At 41.0% G+C, this 20,029-nt stretch overlaps 2 protein-coding genes across 2 annotated transcripts in view; both read right to left on the reverse strand.

The window, feature by feature from the left end:
* The window catches only part of katnal2 (katanin p60 subunit A-like 2), a 13,871-nt gene extending 4,315 nt beyond the window's left edge, over positions 1-9,556 (reverse strand). The window contains exons 1-10 of the mRNA XM_071534494.1: positions 9,503-9,556; positions 8,566-8,636; positions 7,429-7,595; positions 6,048-6,084; positions 5,856-5,949; positions 4,332-4,430; positions 3,811-3,882; positions 3,266-3,343; positions 1,883-1,981; positions 340-403 (exon numbers count right to left, since the gene is read on the reverse strand). Of these exons, the coding sequence (XP_071390595.1) occupies positions 340-403; positions 1,883-1,981; positions 3,266-3,343; positions 3,811-3,882; positions 4,332-4,430; positions 5,856-5,949; positions 6,048-6,084; positions 7,429-7,595; positions 8,566-8,636; positions 9,503-9,556 (835 nt within the window). The remainder of the gene's footprint in view (positions 1-339; positions 404-1,882; positions 1,982-3,265; positions 3,344-3,810; positions 3,883-4,331; positions 4,431-5,855; positions 5,950-6,047; positions 6,085-7,428; positions 7,596-8,565; positions 8,637-9,502) is intronic.
* A 5,889-nt stretch (positions 9,557-15,445) lies between these two features.
* On the reverse strand, positions 15,446-19,698 carry sigmar1 (sigma non-opioid intracellular receptor 1). The gene is made up of 5 exons (XM_071534496.1): positions 19,522-19,698; positions 18,124-18,175; positions 17,796-17,944; positions 16,475-16,567; positions 15,446-15,675 (listed from the first exon to the last, which is right to left on the reverse strand). Exons 1-5 carry the CDS (start codon positions 19,664-19,666, stop codon positions 15,446-15,448), a joined length of 669 nt encoding a protein of 222 aa, XP_071390597.1. The 5' UTR covers positions 19,667-19,698.
* Positions 19,699-20,029: the final 331 nt, after the last annotated feature.

Raw genomic sequence — 20,029 nt, forward strand, 5'->3', positions numbered from 1 at the left:
GCTAGTACAGACTGCAGGAGCTAGGCTTTTAATTGGTGTCAAACAAAGAGACCACATCGATATCAATTTTTATTTTTTACATTTTCATTGCAGCTTCAAAACTGGTCCACACCCGCCTTAACAAATAAATCCATATTAAATCGATAGAGCTTAAGCAAAATAGTCAGTGTTGGCGTCAGACATGTTAGAGGCAATCATATTACACCCCTATTCATTTTCCAATTAGTCTGACAACAAGATGGAACTAGAATCCCTTATTTTGGGATGAAAACTTACATCACGCTTCTGTGGTCTAGGACCAGCTGATTGACAGGTGGACTGTCCAAATGGAGGTCTTACCTGGAGGGCCATAGAGCAGCAGGCCTTTCCACGGAGACAGGATGCCTGTGAACAACTGGGGGTACTGGAGAGAGAGAGGGGGGAGGAAACGAGTGAGGGAAGGAGATAAAAAAAAAATAGGGAAGGAAGGAAAGAAGGACAGAGAGACAGAGAGAGAGCGGGATGAATGGAAGAAAGTAGAGGAGGATGAAAGGAGGGAAGAATAAAAATGAGCAAGAGACAGAAGCAGTGAGTGAAGGCAGCTAGAGGAATTTCTCTCTTATGTAAAATATGTAAATTACAACAGCAAAGACAAGACCTTTGTTTAGTCATATGGTTCAATATGATAACAGTTTATAGCTGCAAACATATTATATACACTACCAGTCAATAGTTTAGACAAACACACACATTTTTCTTTATTTTTACTATTTTCCACATTTTAGAATAGTAGTAAAGACATCAAAACTATGAAATAAGACAAATGGAATTATGCAGTGACCAAAAAAAGTGTTAAATAAATCAAAACTATCTTATATTTTAGATTCTTTAAAGTAGCCGCCCTTTGCCTTGATGGAAAGGCAAAGGCTTTGGAAAGAAATTCATACATAAGATCAACTTCACTATTTATATTTGTCTAAGAAACAAATTTCAAGCATTTAAGCAGAAGCCTTTAGATCAAAATGGCTTTAAGAGAATGAAAAGCATTGTGCATTCAATCAGGTGTGTCCAAACTTTTGACTGGTAGTGTATTGTCCAGCAAAAACCATTCACTTCCAAAAATTCATATTCACCAAACCTGGATGATTATAAAATTTTTGACACATAATCCAGAGGTTTGGGTCGGTCTCAACGGTCTTGAAATATTTCCCAGGTGCAAATCACATTAATAATAACAGAGAAATGCCAAAAAGGTGGAGACAGATGCAGGCTAAGGGCATTATGGGTAGGGAGGACGCTGACGCCACGCTGCGTGGACAGACGCCGTTATTCAATAAAACAGAGCGGGCCGCAGAATAGAAGATGGACACATCCGTCCTCATCTCCGCCTGTAAATGTCATGAGGATGCAGACAACCTGATTTGTTGTCATCATATCCATGAAGAGAGAGGCCTAGGTGATGATGATGATAGAAGCGTGTGTGTGTGTGTGTGTGTGTGTGTGTGTGTGTGTGTGTGTGCTGTCTATTCGCGTGTTTGCATGTGCCTGCTTATATCTGTACATATAGGCAAAACTGTGTGAATGTGTGTGTGTGTTTTACATCGGATTGCATCCCGTACGTTCTTGTGTGTGTGTGTCTACCTGTATTTGTGTGTGTGTGTGTGTGAATGTGTGTATATGTGCATGTGTGTGTGTGTGCCTTGCCTGCCTGCCTATCCATCTGTGTATGTGTGTTACCATATTCTGTCGGCTGTTATCCCAGATATGGATTTAATGTCAGGCGTAACGGACTGGCCTGACCCCCGCGGCCCTCCGTCCCTTTAAGCCCTTTAAAGGAGATGTATTCAGAATCGAAGATGGGCGACCGGAGCTGAAATACCAGCATGCTCGGCGGCGGCCTCACCTTAATGGGATAGACGACGGCCTCTTTGACTAATCGCTTGGCGTCCTGCAGGCCGATGATGTCCTCCCACCGCACGTTGGGGTTGTGCAAATAGATGTCCTTTAGGGGTAAAGAGAGACACACACAGAGATACACACACACACATACACACAGAGTTAAGGTTGCATGTAGAAGATATCACCTAGGAATGGACACACACATGCACGCACGCACACACACACACACACACACACACATATAGGTATACAGAGTTGGGGTTGTGCATCATTTAGAAAGAGCAGAAGACACACAGAGTCACAAAATAGAGCGATACACACATGCACCCTCATACATAAACTCATGCACCTCTGTGTCCACATGCTCACACACAAACACAATCACACACATAGATAAACAACGTATACATACACACTCACAGCTCTCTCACACACACACACACACACACACACACACACACACACACACACACACACACACATACAGAGTTACGGTTGCGTGTAGAAGATATCACCTAGGAATGGACACACGCACGCACACACACACATAGATAAATATACAGAGTTGGGGTTGTGCATCATTTAGAAAGAGCAGAAGACACACAGGTGGAAACACACACAGCCACACACACACACACACAGAGTTACGGTTGCGTGTAGAAGATATCACCTAGGAATGGACACGCACACATATATACACACACACACATATAGATATACAGAGTTGGGGTTGTGCATCATTTAGAAAGAGCAGAAGACACACAGGTGGAAACACACACAGTCAGACACACACACACACACACACACACACAGAGTCACAAAATAGAGCGATACACACATGCACCCTCATACATAAACTCATGCACCTCTGTGTCCACATGCTCACACACAAACACAATCACAGTCACACACATAGGTAAACAACGTGTACATACACATACTCGCTGCTCTCTCACACACACACACACACACACACACACACACACACACACACGTGCACAGGCGATTAGGCTCGTGTAAATAGGTGTCCTTTAGAATGAAGCATCAGATAAAGGAAATGGATAGAAGCTCGGCCTTCATTAATACAGAGGATCAATTCTCTCACAACAAAGATCTTCTCTGCTCTCTAGTGGACAAGTTGGGTTTGACATGAATCACTTGCACATATTTTCATATAATAAACTTTATATATCGAATTCTGTACCACAAACCAAGACAAGCACTTAGTAAAGTGATATATAAATAGAGATTATTGTTATTCTTCTTCTTATTATAAAATAGTTCCTTTAAGTGACTGTTTTTGTACATGTGTTGCAGATGGTGTGCAATAGGCTATTTGTGTGTGTGTGTGTGTGTGTGCGTGTGTGTGTGTGTGTGTGTGCAGTACCCTGCTGATGACTGCAGCCAGTTCTCTCATCTCACTGTTCATTCCAGAGAAGGCACTGAGGGGCTTCAGCAGACGTTCCTGCAACGCAACACAAAATTAATATACTAGTATTAATATTATTGTTATTATTAATTGTTATTATTATCTTCACTGTTGTTGCTGTTGTTTTGATTTGTTTGTTTTTGTGCAATTCTTTTTTATTTTTAATTTTTTTTATTTTATAATTTTTGTTTTGTGCAATTCAAATGTTTTTGATCACATACCTGCAGAATTAATGAAATGTATTTATTGCATATTTTAATAATATATAATCCCAGAGAGATAGAACACAAAAACATAAAGGAATCACATGACAATAGAAACAGGAGACACATCCATACATGACAGAAGTGTGGTAAAGTGCTTAGTGCCTGTACAGTCTGTTTAATAAATATCAACACATGTCTGTTACACTCATTGGAGTAATCAGTCAGTCTGGGGAATTTTGCAGTTTAAATTTAGTCAAATCCACTCAGAGGCTCTACTGTAGACTCTACTGTCGTTACCATATGGTCTGAGTCGCTGCCAGCTCCTTTGACAGCATCGTGGATCATAAGTTTGCAGTCAGTCAGCTGACCCTGGCACAGAAAACACACGTTTTATATCATAAGAACAGAAGTGACAGCCGAGATTAAGTTTCAATTTCTGATGTTTTGAATTAGGAAGGTCTAGGGTGTGTAGGTGTGTGTGTGTGTGTGTGTGTGTGTGAAAGAACAGAAGGGTCAAAGGTTCAATCCTTGAGCAAGACAATGAACCCTAATCAGTTCTCTCATTGCAAGTCTCTTAATTTTTTGGTTATTTATCCTTTATTTGATCAGGTAGTCTCACTGAGTTCAAGATCTCTTTTTGAAAAGTCCTGAGAATAAAAATATTCATAAAAATGACAAAAACACACAATACAATTCAGTCACAATTCATGTAGGAGTAGCACTCCTAATTTTGTCGTATTCTGTACAATGATAATAAAGGCTTTCTATTCTATTCTATTCTATTCTATTCTATGCTGTTTGTTCCACTTCTCCAGTACCTTCCTGTTGGCGGCTCCATCCCCAGCCGGTTGATTTCTGCTGATGGAGGAAACGTTGAGACCAAACTCTGACGACTCGGGAGGGAAGGAGAAGCCATTCTCCTTTTGAACACAGAAGATGACAGATGACAGATGAAATGATCTTTCTCTCTTTAAGCCACATGGCTGAGTGGACCCACTGACACACAACAGCATGTCAGCAATGCACACAAAATCAAATCCAGCCCGGGACCTTTGTCCCACGTCATCCCCCTCTCTCTCTCTCCCAGCCTTTCCTGTGTCTCTCTCTACTTTGTACTAGGGCTGAACGATTTTGAAAAAATATCGAATTGCGATTATTTTGACTGATATTGCAATTGCGATATGATTTGCGATATTAGAGGGAATGATAATTTTTAAATCATTATTCTCGTAATCATTGAAAAACGTATTAAAGTGATTATGGTGTGATTTTTGCGGGGATCTGTACCAAACAAAGATGTTTTCTTAAGTCTGTAGAATATGATGTGTAGGCCAGGACATCTCTGCAGCACAACAATATTTCATTTAAAATGGTATTTTGACACATTTCGCCTTTAACAAATATTGTGCCTCCTGCAATTTGAAAATTGCAGTAGGCCATATTGCGATTTCAATAAAATTTTGATTAATTGTTCAGCCCTACTTTGTACTATCTAATAAATGTGAAAATGCCAAAAAAAAATGCCAGAATGGAGCAATGACGTGCATCATTTCCTTAAGTTTTATGATAAGTTTTGTGAAAATCTGATCAGTGGTGTCTGAGATGTTATGTGTGACGGACAGACAGATCGATCCATAATCCCTCCCTGATCTAATCCTCAGGGACAAAAAACAAAGCATAATGAACATAGACAACAATGCATCTCCATGTAGAGTTGCAGTCTCTTAAAAAAAATCACAACAGGGCTTGAAAAACTCAGCTTGGACTTATGACTGTAGCGCATGTCATGGCATTCCCTAAATGATGGTGTGGCACTGTCGTATCGAGGCAGAGTGATGATGAAATTAAATGATGTTAAATTATGATCCATTACCTGTGCTTTGCATGTATCTGTTTTTCTGTTTGTTCAGTAATGCTGACTCGTTAAATCCACAAGATGGCTTACTGTCACTAACACTAATTTGGAAGACGCCTAGGGTGGGTTTGATAATCACAAGCACAGACTTATGACCGTTTTTGTAATATATTGTGTTGATTGTTCTGTATTTGGTGTGGGGTTTGTACATTTGAAGGGTTTCATTCCAAAACGCTAAATATACATTTTGGAAAAAAGGAAATATCATCAGGAAATATTTGAAAAACATAAATGATTGAAGTATGAAGTATTTTATAAGCAAATGTTGTTAAGATGACTCCTAACTTCATCACTAACCCACAATGTGCTTAATGTTCATGGCATCAGTCATTGGAGAGTGTGTTTTTAGATGGTGGATATCTTATTTTGGAATGAAACTCAAACATTTTTCAGTTACATTTGAACGTACACCGGCAGCTTTGCTCACATCCTTGAGCAGCGTCTTGGACTCGGGCCTCTTGGTGACACTTCCTGACTGCGGCCTGCGGGACGGGCTGATCTTGGGAAGGGGCTTCATGGTCCTGGGGGACAAACAGAGAAACTGAACCACACGGCAGAAAATGACAGAAGACTTCCAGAGGAGAGGCAGACGGACGGACAGACAGAGAAACACACTCACCTCTTCTTGCCGCAGCTTCTCACCAGTCTGGTCTCAACTGGACAAAAGAAAGAAACGCAAAAGAAATCAGTAACTGACTATAATCTAGATTCAGTGAATAAATCCCATTAATTCAGCATTCAGCAGACTACTAACCTAACTTTTGTTGGTGTTTAACTTAGTTAATTCTTTAGTTAGTTCCCTAATGAATCATAACCCCTCTCCCATAACTTTATATGACCCTCCTTAGCTGTCTCCGTATTTTTCTTGTTTCTTTTCCAAGCACTTGCATGTCTCTTACATGATTAAACAGAGTCACATGAATGTTCGTCAAGGCACTGTGGCTCTTCACCTTACTTTGGGTTGCTCATAATACTGGCGGTATACAAAATTAAGCTTATTCTACTGTCACGCTCACAGTCGTTCGGAATCAGAGCATCAGCTACATGACTAAGGTAAAAATGTAAATATAGTAGGGCTGGGCAATATATCAATATTATATCGATATCGTGATATGAGACTAGACATCGTCTTAGATTTTGGATATCGTAATATCGTGATATGGTAAGTGTTGTCTTTTCCTGGTTTTAAAGGCTGCATCACAGTAAAGTGATGTCATTTTCTGAACTTACCAGACTATTCTAGCTGTTCTATTATTTGCCTTTACCCACTTAGTCATTATATCCACATTACTGATGATTATTTATCAAAATCTCATTGTGTAAATATTTTGTGAAAGCACCAATAACCATCCCTACAATATTGTTGCAATATCGATATCGAGGTATTTGGTAAAAAATATTGTGATATTTGATTTTGTCCATATCACCCAGCCCTACTTACAACTGAACATTTAGCCCACTTCGTAGAAAATACCGAGATATATATTGTGTATCGCCATTCAGCCTAAAAATACCGAGATATGATTTTTGGTCCATATCGCCCAGCCCTAAAATATAGTCACTCAGTAGTCTTCTGCTCGTTATGTAACCTGGATGAGGTCAGGAATGAATTCCATTTTGTGCTTTACTGCCCTTTGTATGCCGACCTGAGACAGCATCTATTCAGTAAAATCTTTCAAACGAATCCAGTGTTTCGGTGGAATGATGAAGACAGATTCTCTTTCAATTTATATTCAGATCTAATATGTTTCTAATATCTAATATGCTTCACCAGATTTTGAATTTGTCCTTGGAACAGCTAGGAGATTGGTACCAGATGACCTGAGAGGCCTAAGTGGCTCATAACCAATAAGACAGTCAGAAATATATTTTGGAGCAAGGCCATTTAGCCCTTTATATACCAGAAGCATAATCTTAAATTCAACCTTATAACATACAGGAAGCCAATTCAATGACTGAAGAATGGCAGTGTGTCATTTAGTGGTCGGTCGGTCCTGTACCTGGTTCTGCCGCTCTCCTGGTGAGTTTGGGGAACTTGTGGAACTTGATGTAGTAGTAGCTCTCGTACTCCATCAGCACCGTCTCCAGGTCGATGTTATCGCAAACCTCGAACCTCCTCAGACCCACATTCGTCTCCTGGTCCAAGGCCGCTGCTGCGTCCATGTAGCTGGGGGGGGGGGGGGGGGGGGGGGACACACACATGAACACACACACACACACATTGAAAACACACATGCATGCAACAGCAACAAGAGGGACAACTATGACAGCTGCTCTGTACAGTGAGCTCCAAGCAGTCCAAAGGCCAAGTGATCGATCAGAGTGATTTACTGTTAATGTGTTTTGTTGATAAATCAGGTTTAGCCAGTGACATCAGCACTAGTCTACATGACATCACACTTTCTGAACACACATACAGCCATCTGCAGCCTTGTTAATGGGAATACGATGCATATATAGCTGCAAATTCACATACCTGCTTCTTCAGGTTTCCTATATCTTTCTCATTGTTATATTCTGTATATATTCATGATGGTTCCCACTATTTTATCTCATACATATCATATATCTTTATACATACATATTTCAATTTTAGTAACCCATATGTAATCAAGCAGTAGTAACGTCTTGAAATTGTCAGCAGCATGTTTATGTAACCCCACAACTTTTACATTCTTTTTTATTGCTTTCTTTTATTGTTTATATTATCTCAACTGTTTTCTTTGCTTATTTTACATTCTATACCTGTGCTTATATTCTATGTCTTTTATTTCCCTGCTGAATCCTTTTACTGTTGCTGTTACAAAGACACGTTTTTCCACACAGGGATCAATAAAGTTTTATCTTATTGTATAATGATAGGCCAAGTTTGAACCCTGCAATATCTGATGTGTCCATCAACAGCTGTCCTGGTAAAATGTCTTTAAACACAGCACTGAAATCCATCCTGCTCGCTAATTTTAAGCAACTCTGGATAAGAACACCATCTACATGCTGATAAATGTTGAATGTAAATGAATATTTTAGCGTGGCACTGTGGAAACAAGCACATTGATGCACGTGTGCTTACACACCCATGTCTCACACACACACACACACACACACACACACACACACACACACACACACATACTGACCCTTGTTCCAGAAGGTGGTGGTAGATGAGGATGAGGAGGCTCTTCCTCCTGGTTTCTGTCCTCAGCTCATCCTGTTACACAGAAACAGAATAATAATAAAAAATGATGAAGTTTACACCAAAGTTTCCTCATGTTTCGCTTCTGAATAAAGTTTTTCATTTGAGCATTCAACCTAGTCTCTCCTGATTGACCTAGTAGTAATAGTTCTTCTTCTACTACTACTAGTTCTTCTACTACAACTACTAGGCTACTAGTTCTTCTACCATTACTATTACTACTGCTGCTACTAGTAGTTCTTGTACCACCACTACTACTACTACTGCTACTACTAGTTCTTCTACTACAACTACTAGGCTAGTCTAGTTCTTCTACCACTATTACTACTGCTGCTACTAGTAGGCTAGATATTGTACCACCACTACTACTACTACTACTGCTACTACTAGTGACACTACAACTACTATTACTACTAATATTGCTACTGCAACTACTAGCATACTACTACTGTTGCTACTACTATTAGTTCTTCCTCTAGTACTACTACTACTAGCCAGTAGATGGCGACAAATCGGCAAAAAGCCCAGCCACCTGACTGGTTACCTAGGCAACCAGTGGACGCTGACTGCGGCTCTACTGACGCATGCAGAACTAGCCTGATTAGCTAACGGCTAACGTGAACGACTAACGTTAAACTGTTGTGGTCCAGCTGTTATTTGTTGGATAGCAGATGTGTAAAATGCTGAGACCAGGCCCTCGGTACATGCTGTGCTCAGTACTGTTATCCTTAGGGACAATAACGTTAATTCTAGGCAAACGTTCACGTCCCTCTCCGTAGTATCAAGTGGTCACCTCGCTAACGTAACCTGTGCTAATGTTGTTAGCAGTTGCCCACCAAATAATAGCTAGGAAACTCCAAAACAAACCCAGTTTCACTCACCGCCTCCCGGGCTTGATTGGCGGTTTTCATGGATTGATACGAAAGCTCCATCATGATTCTGCAAGTTGGGAAGCTAGTGAAGCATCTGGCTGAAACAAATAATACTTAACTTTTGTTTTGGACTGCAGTGCTACAGATAAACAGATAAACGTTGCGTCTGCTGCTTTCAGGTGCTGTCGGAAACATCGGTGTTAGGAGTTGAGCGAGCATGAACGGCACTACAGAGTGGTGAACGCGACTGGGGAAGGAGGAGTTTTCTATGAAACCTGAGTTGTCCAGATGTGATGTTGGAGTGACGGAGAGCCCGGAAGCCATGTCTTTCTATGTATTTAATTATCAATTGTATGTTATTAAAGTAGCTCTGTGCCACTTGATTTCTGAAATAAAATATCAGCCACCAAACAAATACTTCTGTTACAGGCTCCATTTTGTCGTACTCTTTCTGACCAAAAGCACCTGACTGCCTGAGAAGTCGTATAATTTACAACTTCCGAACTTGGAAGCTGGAAATTTCGAGGAGCACTTGAAGGCAGCATCTGTCCCATGCAAATCTCTTATTGGTCTCCGGAGATAGAATCATACTTTAAATGCAGTCCTAAAAATATAGTAAAAATAATAATAATCATGATAATAAATAGTTTTTTTCCTGACTCTCTTTTCTTTACCTCACATCACATCTTATCTTCTTTTTTTTGGCATTTCAATGCTATAATACATAAATCACCAAAATGAACAGCAAAAGAGCAAAACATTACAAAATAAAGAAATAAAAATAATGCCTGATAATAATAGAACAGCACAACCCGGTGGACCTAGTATGAAGTGCACTCTTACTAGTGCATGGAAAGTTGAAAACCATGCTGAAAAATAAAATCTAAACATAGCCTTTACTTTGAGCAACACACTTATAGTGAAGAAAAAGATAAGATACATTGATATTTACAAACTATGACTTCACATCAGGCAGATTTGACTGTAGGCCTATAAAAACAAAAGAATACATCCACTTTTCACGAAACTGGTGCCGAAAACTTCACATGCAAGTTGAGTGACAAGAATAGAGGAGCATACAACACAGTGACGTAAAACTATTAGCCTACTAAAAGGCATTCAGAGCTGAATGCACAGTCAGGTTATAAAGATATCATTAGACCTATAAAGAACATAATTTCTCATGAATAAAGCACATTGAGAGTACTGACTTGGAATTCTTGGGTTTGATATTCAGCCCGTGACACTCAGGAGCCGATTATCACATCCAAGAATGCCAAGCTGACACAAGTCGTGTCCTCGTCCTCCCGAGTCGTCTTGGAGAGAGCGATCTTCTCATCAAAGCAAGAACAGAGAAGCTTCCTTACAGTTTGAGATGGACTGTGTGCTTCATGTCGCTGTGTGATTAATTAAGACACACAGCTGTTAATTTCCCCACCTGTTAACCGGCTCTGTCCTGTAGACTGCATTGCTGCTTGGACCTGATTTGCTTTGAATCTTGGGGCTTTCCATTCGTTCTCGTTGACCCAGTCACCATCTGATGCATCCTCAACTGGCAAGTAAACTTTCAAGATCTTGGTTAGATATTACATAAAACACATCATGGAGGAGACAAGAACACACAAAAACACATGTTGATAAACAGCCTCCAACAGCCTGGACCTTCTCCACATTACTCACTTCCTGAATTAATTGTCTTTCTGGAAAATAGAATTGACTGAGGGAGTCCAGCACAGTTTGGAGCAGTGATTCTCAACCTTTTTCATATCAAGGACCCCTAATGTGGTTCACATTAGGGCCACAGACCCCCGTTTGACCCAATTAGAATTCTATGTCTATCTCTATTGTAGGTAGAGAGATAACAGTGAAACTATGATCCAAATAGTCTACATTTCTTCTACATTAATGTTAACTTCTTGTAAATGAAATAATGCTGAAGTTTAACAATTCATCAATTTGCTGTAGACCCCCTGGAACCCCATCAAGGACCCCTGGTGGTCCCCGGACCCCACGTTGAGAACCACTGGTTTAGAGCACCATGTGCAACCTTTAACGATTCATAGTTAGTTAGGACCAGTCGCATAAGATATAAACTGCGAATATGGAACCATGATTTGTCATAAAATAAGTATTATAGAACTTTAACATTCAGGTCTACTCATTTGCATTTATCTTGAATCACTGTGGATGGAGTAATAATTTAAACTCAGCTTGTTATCGTTTTCCTCCAAAAACATTTATTTGTGCTGGCACCGGCAGTTTCAGTCTTCATCTCACAGTAAACCGCTCATGAACGTTCTCAAGGTACAGTAATAAGATTCCTGTCCAAATTGCATTTTGTTTTGTCATCCATCTGAGGCCACACACTGCTGCCGCTGCATGAAAACCAACTCCAGTTTTCGTTTGTTATATTTTCACTTCCACTGAAAGCTGATATTGCTCCTTAATGGGCTCAGAAACCTTCTTCGCTGCCGTAGCTCCCATGAAACCCGTTCTAAAGCCATTGTGCAACTTTAATCTCGATCTGAAAATAAGTCCGTTTTACTTGAAAAGGTATGGAAGTGTAATGCATTCACTTGAGCAAAAAAAAAAATTAGCCCTGTTTTTCTGAATTAACGAGATATCTCAAAATCCCAAGAAAAGCTCTCATTCCTACTTGAGAGCTCGATTTCATGGAAGCAAACAGGTCCCGACTGTTTAGTTTAATCCAGTTTTATTTTGCTTTTGGTTTGAAACATTGGGAGATACTTGTGTCTTTAAGTAATATAGATGGTATTGCAACTCTCGCAGGATTTTGAGGCATCTCGTTAATTCAGAAAAAGAGGGCACATTTTTTTTTCTCTCAAGTGAATGCGTTACGCTTCCGTAAAAAGGGACCAGTTGGGAGAAAGAAGATTTTCATTCATCAGCAGCCATTTGCTTGTACAGTAGAATGCAAGTCAAAAATACAAGTAATGACATTTTCAAAAGGCCTTGATTTTCTGCCATTCCTGCTCATAGAGTAGACAGCAATCAGTACAATGTGGAAACACAGAGGAAGTCCAAACTGTATGTGAAATCTTTTGCCATTTCGCAATTGCCTTTCAGTGTTAAGTTCAGGTGCAATCTTGACAAGCTGTGGATAGTGTTTTGTGTCCTTGTCGGGCTATAGTGCAAAAAAGATGAACTAAGGAGATCGGAGCTAAAGAGTCTTGCATGGTCAAGGCCCGATGTCAGTGAAGTTCATCCCTACATGTACAGTTTTAAAAAAAATATTGTACAGTTATTGAGTCTGTTTAAGCAAGCATATACAACCTTTCTAAAATAATTTCAAATACAATTCTGGACTTGAGTCTGTTTTTACGACAATGCCTGGTTGAATCCAGATCAATCCATTCTGTTAAATGACGCATACAGAACAGGATTTGTACAGTTACAGTATAATACGGCAGAAGTCTACAGTACAGCAGTGGTTTTCAAAGTCTTGTATTGGGAGCCAAAGGTGGATCGCAGGAAGATGTCTAACTGGTACTACACTGACTGTGTTTAAGGTCGCTGGCTATATTATGTTTCCATTTTCTGCCAAATCCTTTGCAGCAAAAAATAAAATGACATGGTGGTAAGGCTGAAAACAGGGTCAGTTTTACTAAGATAAGCCTAAATCATAGTTTGTGGAAAAAAAGGGTTTAAACATATACAGTATATTAAGGTTGTGAGAGGGGAAAAAAAGGGGGAAAAGAGTGAAAATTATCCAGTAAAAATGTTTGAAACCCACTGCTGCACAGTAGCTACAAAATAGTCAAGCACACACTGAGACCGAGGAACTACAAACATAAAATCACTGCTGTCTGAGTTGGCAATGTGCTGAATCAGAGTACAACGGGTCAGATTAGAGCAAGACGGGGCTTCATCACACACATCATCCATGAAGTGTTCTTGAACATATCAGTTGTTTTTGAACGGGGGTCAGGTTTTGAACATATTCAAAAATATCTAGTGCAGACAAATCTTTATCGGCTTTATGTGCAAGGAAACGGGGACATGATCTGTGGGGTTAACATGGGTTTGGGTGTTGGTTTCGAGGAGTATTTTAAGTTGTGCTGGAATCAGATCTTCACAAAGCTGGATTCGTACAAGACCGTCCCTTCACTGAGAACCCATATGTATATAATTATGTAATGGATATATACCGATTGGCCTTAAAAAATAACCGGCTTTGGCTTTAGGTTATATGTTTTGTGTATGTTTTTGAGTCTTGAGTCCAAAATTAAGCATTGCATAGTTTTATTGTAAACTGGTTCCTTGGCTATGGAACATTTTCTGTGCCACAATCCAACAAACTATCACATCTAATGATAAAAGCTTACAATCTACCACAAATAATGAATGCTCACATCATCAAATAATGAATACACATGAATACAATTATTGATTTTTCATTATTTGACATGGATATGAAGTATTTGATGATGGGAACATTCATTATTTGTTGTGATAATTTGCTTATTTTATAGATTGTGCGTTTTTATCATTAGATTTGATCATTTATTGTTGGATTGTGGCACAGAAAATGTTCCATTCTTGGCCGATAAATGTGCAAATGATCAACGACCAGTTTTAATATCACAGCACTGGCGTTCTACAATTTATCTAAATTTTTTTTTAAATGTGGCTGGTAAAAGATTGTCTAGTAGTTTTTCCTATCAACCAGCCGCTGCGGTTAACAGTCCAACCTGGGCACAAATATTATTTCCTTATCCTCAGAAGACTGATCAGCTTTGGCAAGAGGTACCGACCTTAACGAGTAACTAAACCCCAAACTCCAAATCTGTGTAAAGCCTGACATCTAACGGTACAAAAGCATGCTACTGAAATGGCCATCTGTTATTGGCTGATCTTTGGTACCAGGTGATGTCACCTTCTATAGAGCACAACAGGGCCACGTTCAAACCTTGTGCCATTTCGCTACAGTGCAAAAGGTTTGCTCCCAACAGTGTGAAACATTTTGCAACGGCTTTTGAGGTATGTTTGATCCCGTTCAAGATGATTCTGTATTTTCATTGGCTATGTAGAAGCACCTGTCATGTGGATGCGCAATTGTTTCGGAGAATTCATCAAGGAGGACGCACAGAATCGCTTTGCAACAGGACATTGAACGCACTACCTTTTCTTTTTAAACTTCTTGTCTGCTACATTTTAGGGCTATTGAATGCACCCCAGGTAGTGACATCACCTGGCACCAAAGATCAGCCAAAAGCAGATGGCAATTTCAGTAGCACGCTTTTCACCATTAGCTGTCAAGCTTTACACAGATTTGAGTTTGGGGTTTAGTTACTCCTTGATGGAACCTGCTTGTGAAAAGGGTTTACGGCTCTGGGGCCAGATTCTGAAACATTAGGCATGATTTGTGTTTTCTTAGGTACTGGGGTCCAGGTGTTCGCTCTTCCTCAGAAGACAGAAGACCTTCACTGACTCTGTGGGCAGTGTGGGAGCTGTCAGAGGAATGTCCTTCGTATGGAGCGACATGGTGAAGATTACCGAGGGGCGAGGGGGGGGGGCGGGGCTAAGGCTCGATTCAGGACGATGTGATCTTGGGTGCTGCGTCTTGGGTGTTTGCAGTTTTGGTGAGAAGTGCACCCTTCATGGAAGCCTTAATGTGGGCAGGATTCAGGGTTCAGAGGGTTAAGAGTTGAGGGTAAATGCTGTTTAATGTGATAGGTGTTAAGACTGAAAGTTTGGGGTCGGGGGTCAAACATTCTTTGCTTACGTAAGCCTTGTAGATTTGCTCGACTCGACCGATTCAAGTTTGCATCGTTAGGGTAAATATTCAAACTTGGAATCATCTGCCACAGGCTTTCAGCAGGAGGTAGTGGTCTGGGGGAGTGGGTGGGGAGGGGGGGCTAAACTGCATATGATGAAAAGGTGTTCTTCTTCTTCTTCTTCTTCTTATGTTGGCGTCCTCGACCGGGCGCCTCAGAAAACCCCGGCCTCTGTGAGCAGCGTGCCGGCCTCCAGCAGCATGCCCTTGACGTAGACGCGCACGGTGTAGAACATGGTGAGGAAGTCCTGGGTGCTGAACAGCGTGTCCGCCAGAGCGAAGCCCAGCGTGGACGGGATGAACCCGCGGCCGTACTCCACCATCCACGTGCCGGCGCCCCACTGCACCGACGTGGCCTCTCCCACGCCGTGGACGATGGTGTCACCTGATGGGGAGGGGGAGGGGGGAGGAAGGAGGTGGATGTCAGGAAATAGAAAAACACTGATGGAATAAACTTCCAGATGCCCTGATACGTGCTCGCAACTGTTTTTTTTTTACCTGTTTTAAATGCACGTCACTTGCCATTTACTCTCTCTTTTATAACCTGCATTGTTTTTATGTACTTTTCAATATTCTGCTACATACCTTTCTTTTTTACTCTTTGTTCTATATAACCTGCTTGTTTTGCACTTTATTTTATCTGTCTATTGTTTTTCACTGGTTGTGCTTTCATGAAGTGGATACAGGTTATACTGGCTATACATTGTATTATATCAATCATTAGTAGTAGTAGTAAAACAGACATTTTTTATATGAAAGCATTATAGATTAGGGCTGCAACTAACGAATATTTTCATTGTCGATTAATCTGTCGATTATTTTCTCGATTAATCGATTAGTTGTTTGGTCTAAAAAATGTCCGAAAATGGTGAAAAATGTGGATCAGTGTTTCCCAAAGCCCAAGAAGACGTCCTCAAATGTCTTGTTTTGTCCACAACCCAAAGATATTCAGTTTACTGTCATAGAGGAGGAAAGAAACCAGAAAATATTCACATTTAAGAAGCTGGAATCAGACAATTTTGACGTATTTTTCTTAAAAAATTGCTCAAACCGATTATCAAAATAGTTGGCGATTAATTAAATAGTTGACAACTAATCGACTAATCGTTGCAGCTCTATTATAGATTATAACTTTAAATGTACTTGTGTGTGTGTGTGTGTGTGTATGTGAGTGACAGTATTACCAGGATAGTATATTTCGCTCTTAGTAGTTCCCTCCTTCCACTGTCTGAAGGTGCCGGAGATGATGGTGTCAGAAATCTCTGCCCAGTAACGACCTGAGAGAGAGAGAGAGAGAGAGAGAGAGAGAGAGAGAGAGAGAGAGAGAGAGAGAGAGAGAGAGAGAGAGAGAGAGAGAGAGAGAGAGAGAGAGAGAGAGAGAGAGAGAGAGAGAGAGAGAGAAAGTCAAAGAGAAGTCAAGCTTACCATGGAGAATAGAATAAAGTAGAATAGAATAGAACTTTATTGTCCAGCCAAGGCAAGTAAATCGTCTTTGGTCTCACCAATTAAAACACAACATCACATCAATAAAACAAATCACATCACATCAATGAACTATAATCAGCACAAGTTGCATACATCTGTCACAGAGAAGCAGTAGATTAGTGCTGTTTGAACAGTGTTAAAGTGTTTGGCAATGAATTAGAGCCTGAGAGGGGAAAATGAGAAAAGAACAGAAGGAGAAGAGAGAAAGAGAGAGGGAAAAAAGCGAAGTGAGGGATTAGGGGACATAATGGAGAGAAGAGAGGGGTAAAGAGGAAGACGTCAGCGGGGGGAGAAGAGAAAAGGGGACAGAGGTCAGGGGTTAAAGAGAGGAAGTAAGGTGGAAAAAAGAGAAATGAGAGGGGGAAAGGAGAAGAGAGGGAAGGAGAAGAGAGAGGGGGAAAGAAACGGATGGATTAGGGGAAATGGGAGGGAAGGGGAGAGAGAAAGAAAGGGGAAGATTTAAGCCATGAGAAGACAAGATAGAACCCTCTTCTTCTCCAACTGTCCTCCTCTTCCTCTCCAACCCTCCTCTTCCTTCTCTCTAACCCTCCTCTTCCTCTTCAACCCTCCTCCTCCTCTCTAACCCTCCTCTTCCCCTCCAACCCTCGTCCTCCTCTCTAACCTTCCTATTTAACCTTCCTCTTCCTCTTCAACCCTCCACTTCCTCCTCTCTAACCCTCCTCTTCCTCCCTCATACCCTCATCCTCCTCTCTAACCTTCCCCTTTAACCTTCCTCTTCCACCCTCCTCTCTAACCCTCTTCTTCCTCTCCGACCCTCTCCTTCCCCTCCAACCCTCGTCCTCCTCTCTAACCTTCCCCTTTAACCCTCCTCTTCCTCTTCAACCCTCCTCTTCCTCTCTAACCTTCCTCTTTCCCTTTAACCCTCTTCTTCCTCCCTGACCCTGCTTCTCCTCTACCTCTCTAACCCTCCTCCTCCTCTCCAACCCTCCTCTTCCTCTTCACCCCTTCTCTACCTCTCTAACCCTCCTCCTCCTCCTCTCCCACCCTCCTCTTCCTCACCTGAGTGTCCTCCTGTGTCCACAGCGGTGCCAAACAGCAGCACGTACTCGGTGAGCGAGGCGTGCAGCAGACACATGGAGCCCATCCAGCCGCCCGCGTTCACAAACACCCACTGCAGGTCCTCGTCTGGCAGGATGTGGCCGGGGTACCTGCAGTTCAGGTCAGGGTGTTAGCTGGTTTTCAACACACACACACACACACACACACACACACACACACACACACACACAGAGACCACTTCACAGGCATGGGCAAGTGAACACAAACCACAGTTAATCAGTTTCCAAGCCCCTACTGAAGGACTGAAGCTTATTTTTTGTTTTATTACCTCTTTCTGAGCTCCACCACCACCTTGGAGAAGGCCTGTTCATGGTCCTGACCTGAGAGAGAGAGAGAGAGAGAGAGAGAGAGAGAATGGGTGAAGGGAAGAGCAAAGTGGACAGGCATGTGAAGAGTAATATGTAGAAACCTTTTTTTTTTTGTTTTTTAGTGATTTCGAAAAAAAAGTCTGTTTTGACCTCAAATCATAACCAAATTAGGTTTGTTAAATAATTAAAAAACAACGTCAAGCCAGGCAAACTATCCCTGAATATTTCACTTTTCTCTGCAAAGCTAAATATTGAGCATAGATAGATAGATACAGTACTGTGCAAAAGTCTTAGGCACCCAAGAGTTTTTATATAAATTGTGTCTTAGATGTTTATTCGTTTTTTTCTGCATTAGTGTGCCAGTAGACTGCTCTTTATAGTACATTTTTTGATATTTAGAAACTTTTCATTTAATTATTTTGAAAGCATCTTCGCTTTACTTTTTTTTTCTTTTACATGTGCCTAAGACTTTTGCACAGTACTGTAGATCAGTGGTTCTCAACGTGGGGTCCAGGGACCACCAGGGGTCCTTGAGGGGGTTCCAGGGGGTCCCCAGCAAATTGATAAATTGGTAAACTTCAGCATTATTTCATTTACAAGAAGTGAACACAATTAGAGTTTAGAAGAATGACTGTTTTGATCATAGTTTCACTGTTATCTCTCTACCTACAATACAGATAGTCATGGAATTCTGAACAAAATCATATCTAGCAATAAAAGGTATCGTCAAATTTGGGTCCGAGAGACAAAATCTCATCAAATGGGGGTCCGTGGCCCTAATGTGGACTAAATTAGGGGTCCTTGATATGAAAAAGGTTGAGAATCACTGCTGTAGATAGATAGATAGATAGTCTATCTATAACTAAAAACAAAAGTTATCAATAGTATTGGGTGATAAAAGATCAATGACGTTGATTGCACAATATATTATGGCATGCCATAACCTGAGAGCGAAAGAAGCTGTAGGCCATGCTGATAAGTTATGCAGTTACACAATATGTAAATATAGGCAAATATAAAAGCTTCGGAACTGTAAGAATGAATAATGATCAGTTACGATTCACTAACTGCTGCTGAATGGTCCTGTCATTTTATTTAGAGTTGACTGGTTCATGTTATCAATGTATCGGTGTTTAATAGCCTATCGTTTGTGCAACTGTTACCACATATTCCTTGTAAATAGTTTGGGGGACACACATTGTTTTCTTCTGCCGATAAAGCCTGTTTGAATTTGAATGAGAGAGAGAGAGACAGCAGAGAGATATTAATTCTCTGCATACCTGCGTTTGAACTTCTTCTGAGTGAAACACAGGTAGACTGGAAGCCCTTAGCTCACCGCGGGTTAGTTACAAACTCACCTGCGTACTGTTTGGCCAATTTCGCGACGTCTTCTTTGTTGAAAACATACTGCTTGGTGGCCATCCAGTGCCGCAGCAGCAGCACGGTCAGCACGGTGAACCCGGCGAACACAATGAGTTTTAAACCCGTGTTAAGCACAGACATGGTTCACACAGACGGGCTCGGACGAACAGACAGACGGGCAGCAGTTTTTGGCTAACGCTACATGTGTACAGAGCAGCAGACAGGTTGTTAAAAACATGGGCAGAGGAGGCGTGCGGTCCGCCTGACAGCTTCTTCCTGGTCAGGTGGGGGCGGGACGGGGCGGATCAGCCAATCAGAGGCCGGATCAGACATGTAGCCAGCTGTGACTCGAGGGTTGCCAGGATACTGTAAAACCTCCTTTATACAGTTTTGATTTTCTTTTGTGTTAATACAGAAAATAAATGTCCATATATATCAATTTTAAGATAATTTGATACATTCAAACATATTTGTATGATATTATTCATTATTTTGTAAATATTT

This window comes from Centroberyx affinis, unplaced genomic scaffold (assembly GCF_046629955.1).
Source record: "Centroberyx affinis isolate AG114_WGS23_722 - 3 ecotype Tasmania unplaced genomic scaffold, CSIRO-AGI_Caff_v1 ptg002560l_1, whole genome shotgun sequence".
Lineage (NCBI taxonomy): Eukaryota > Metazoa > Chordata > Actinopteri > Beryciformes > Berycidae > Centroberyx > Centroberyx affinis.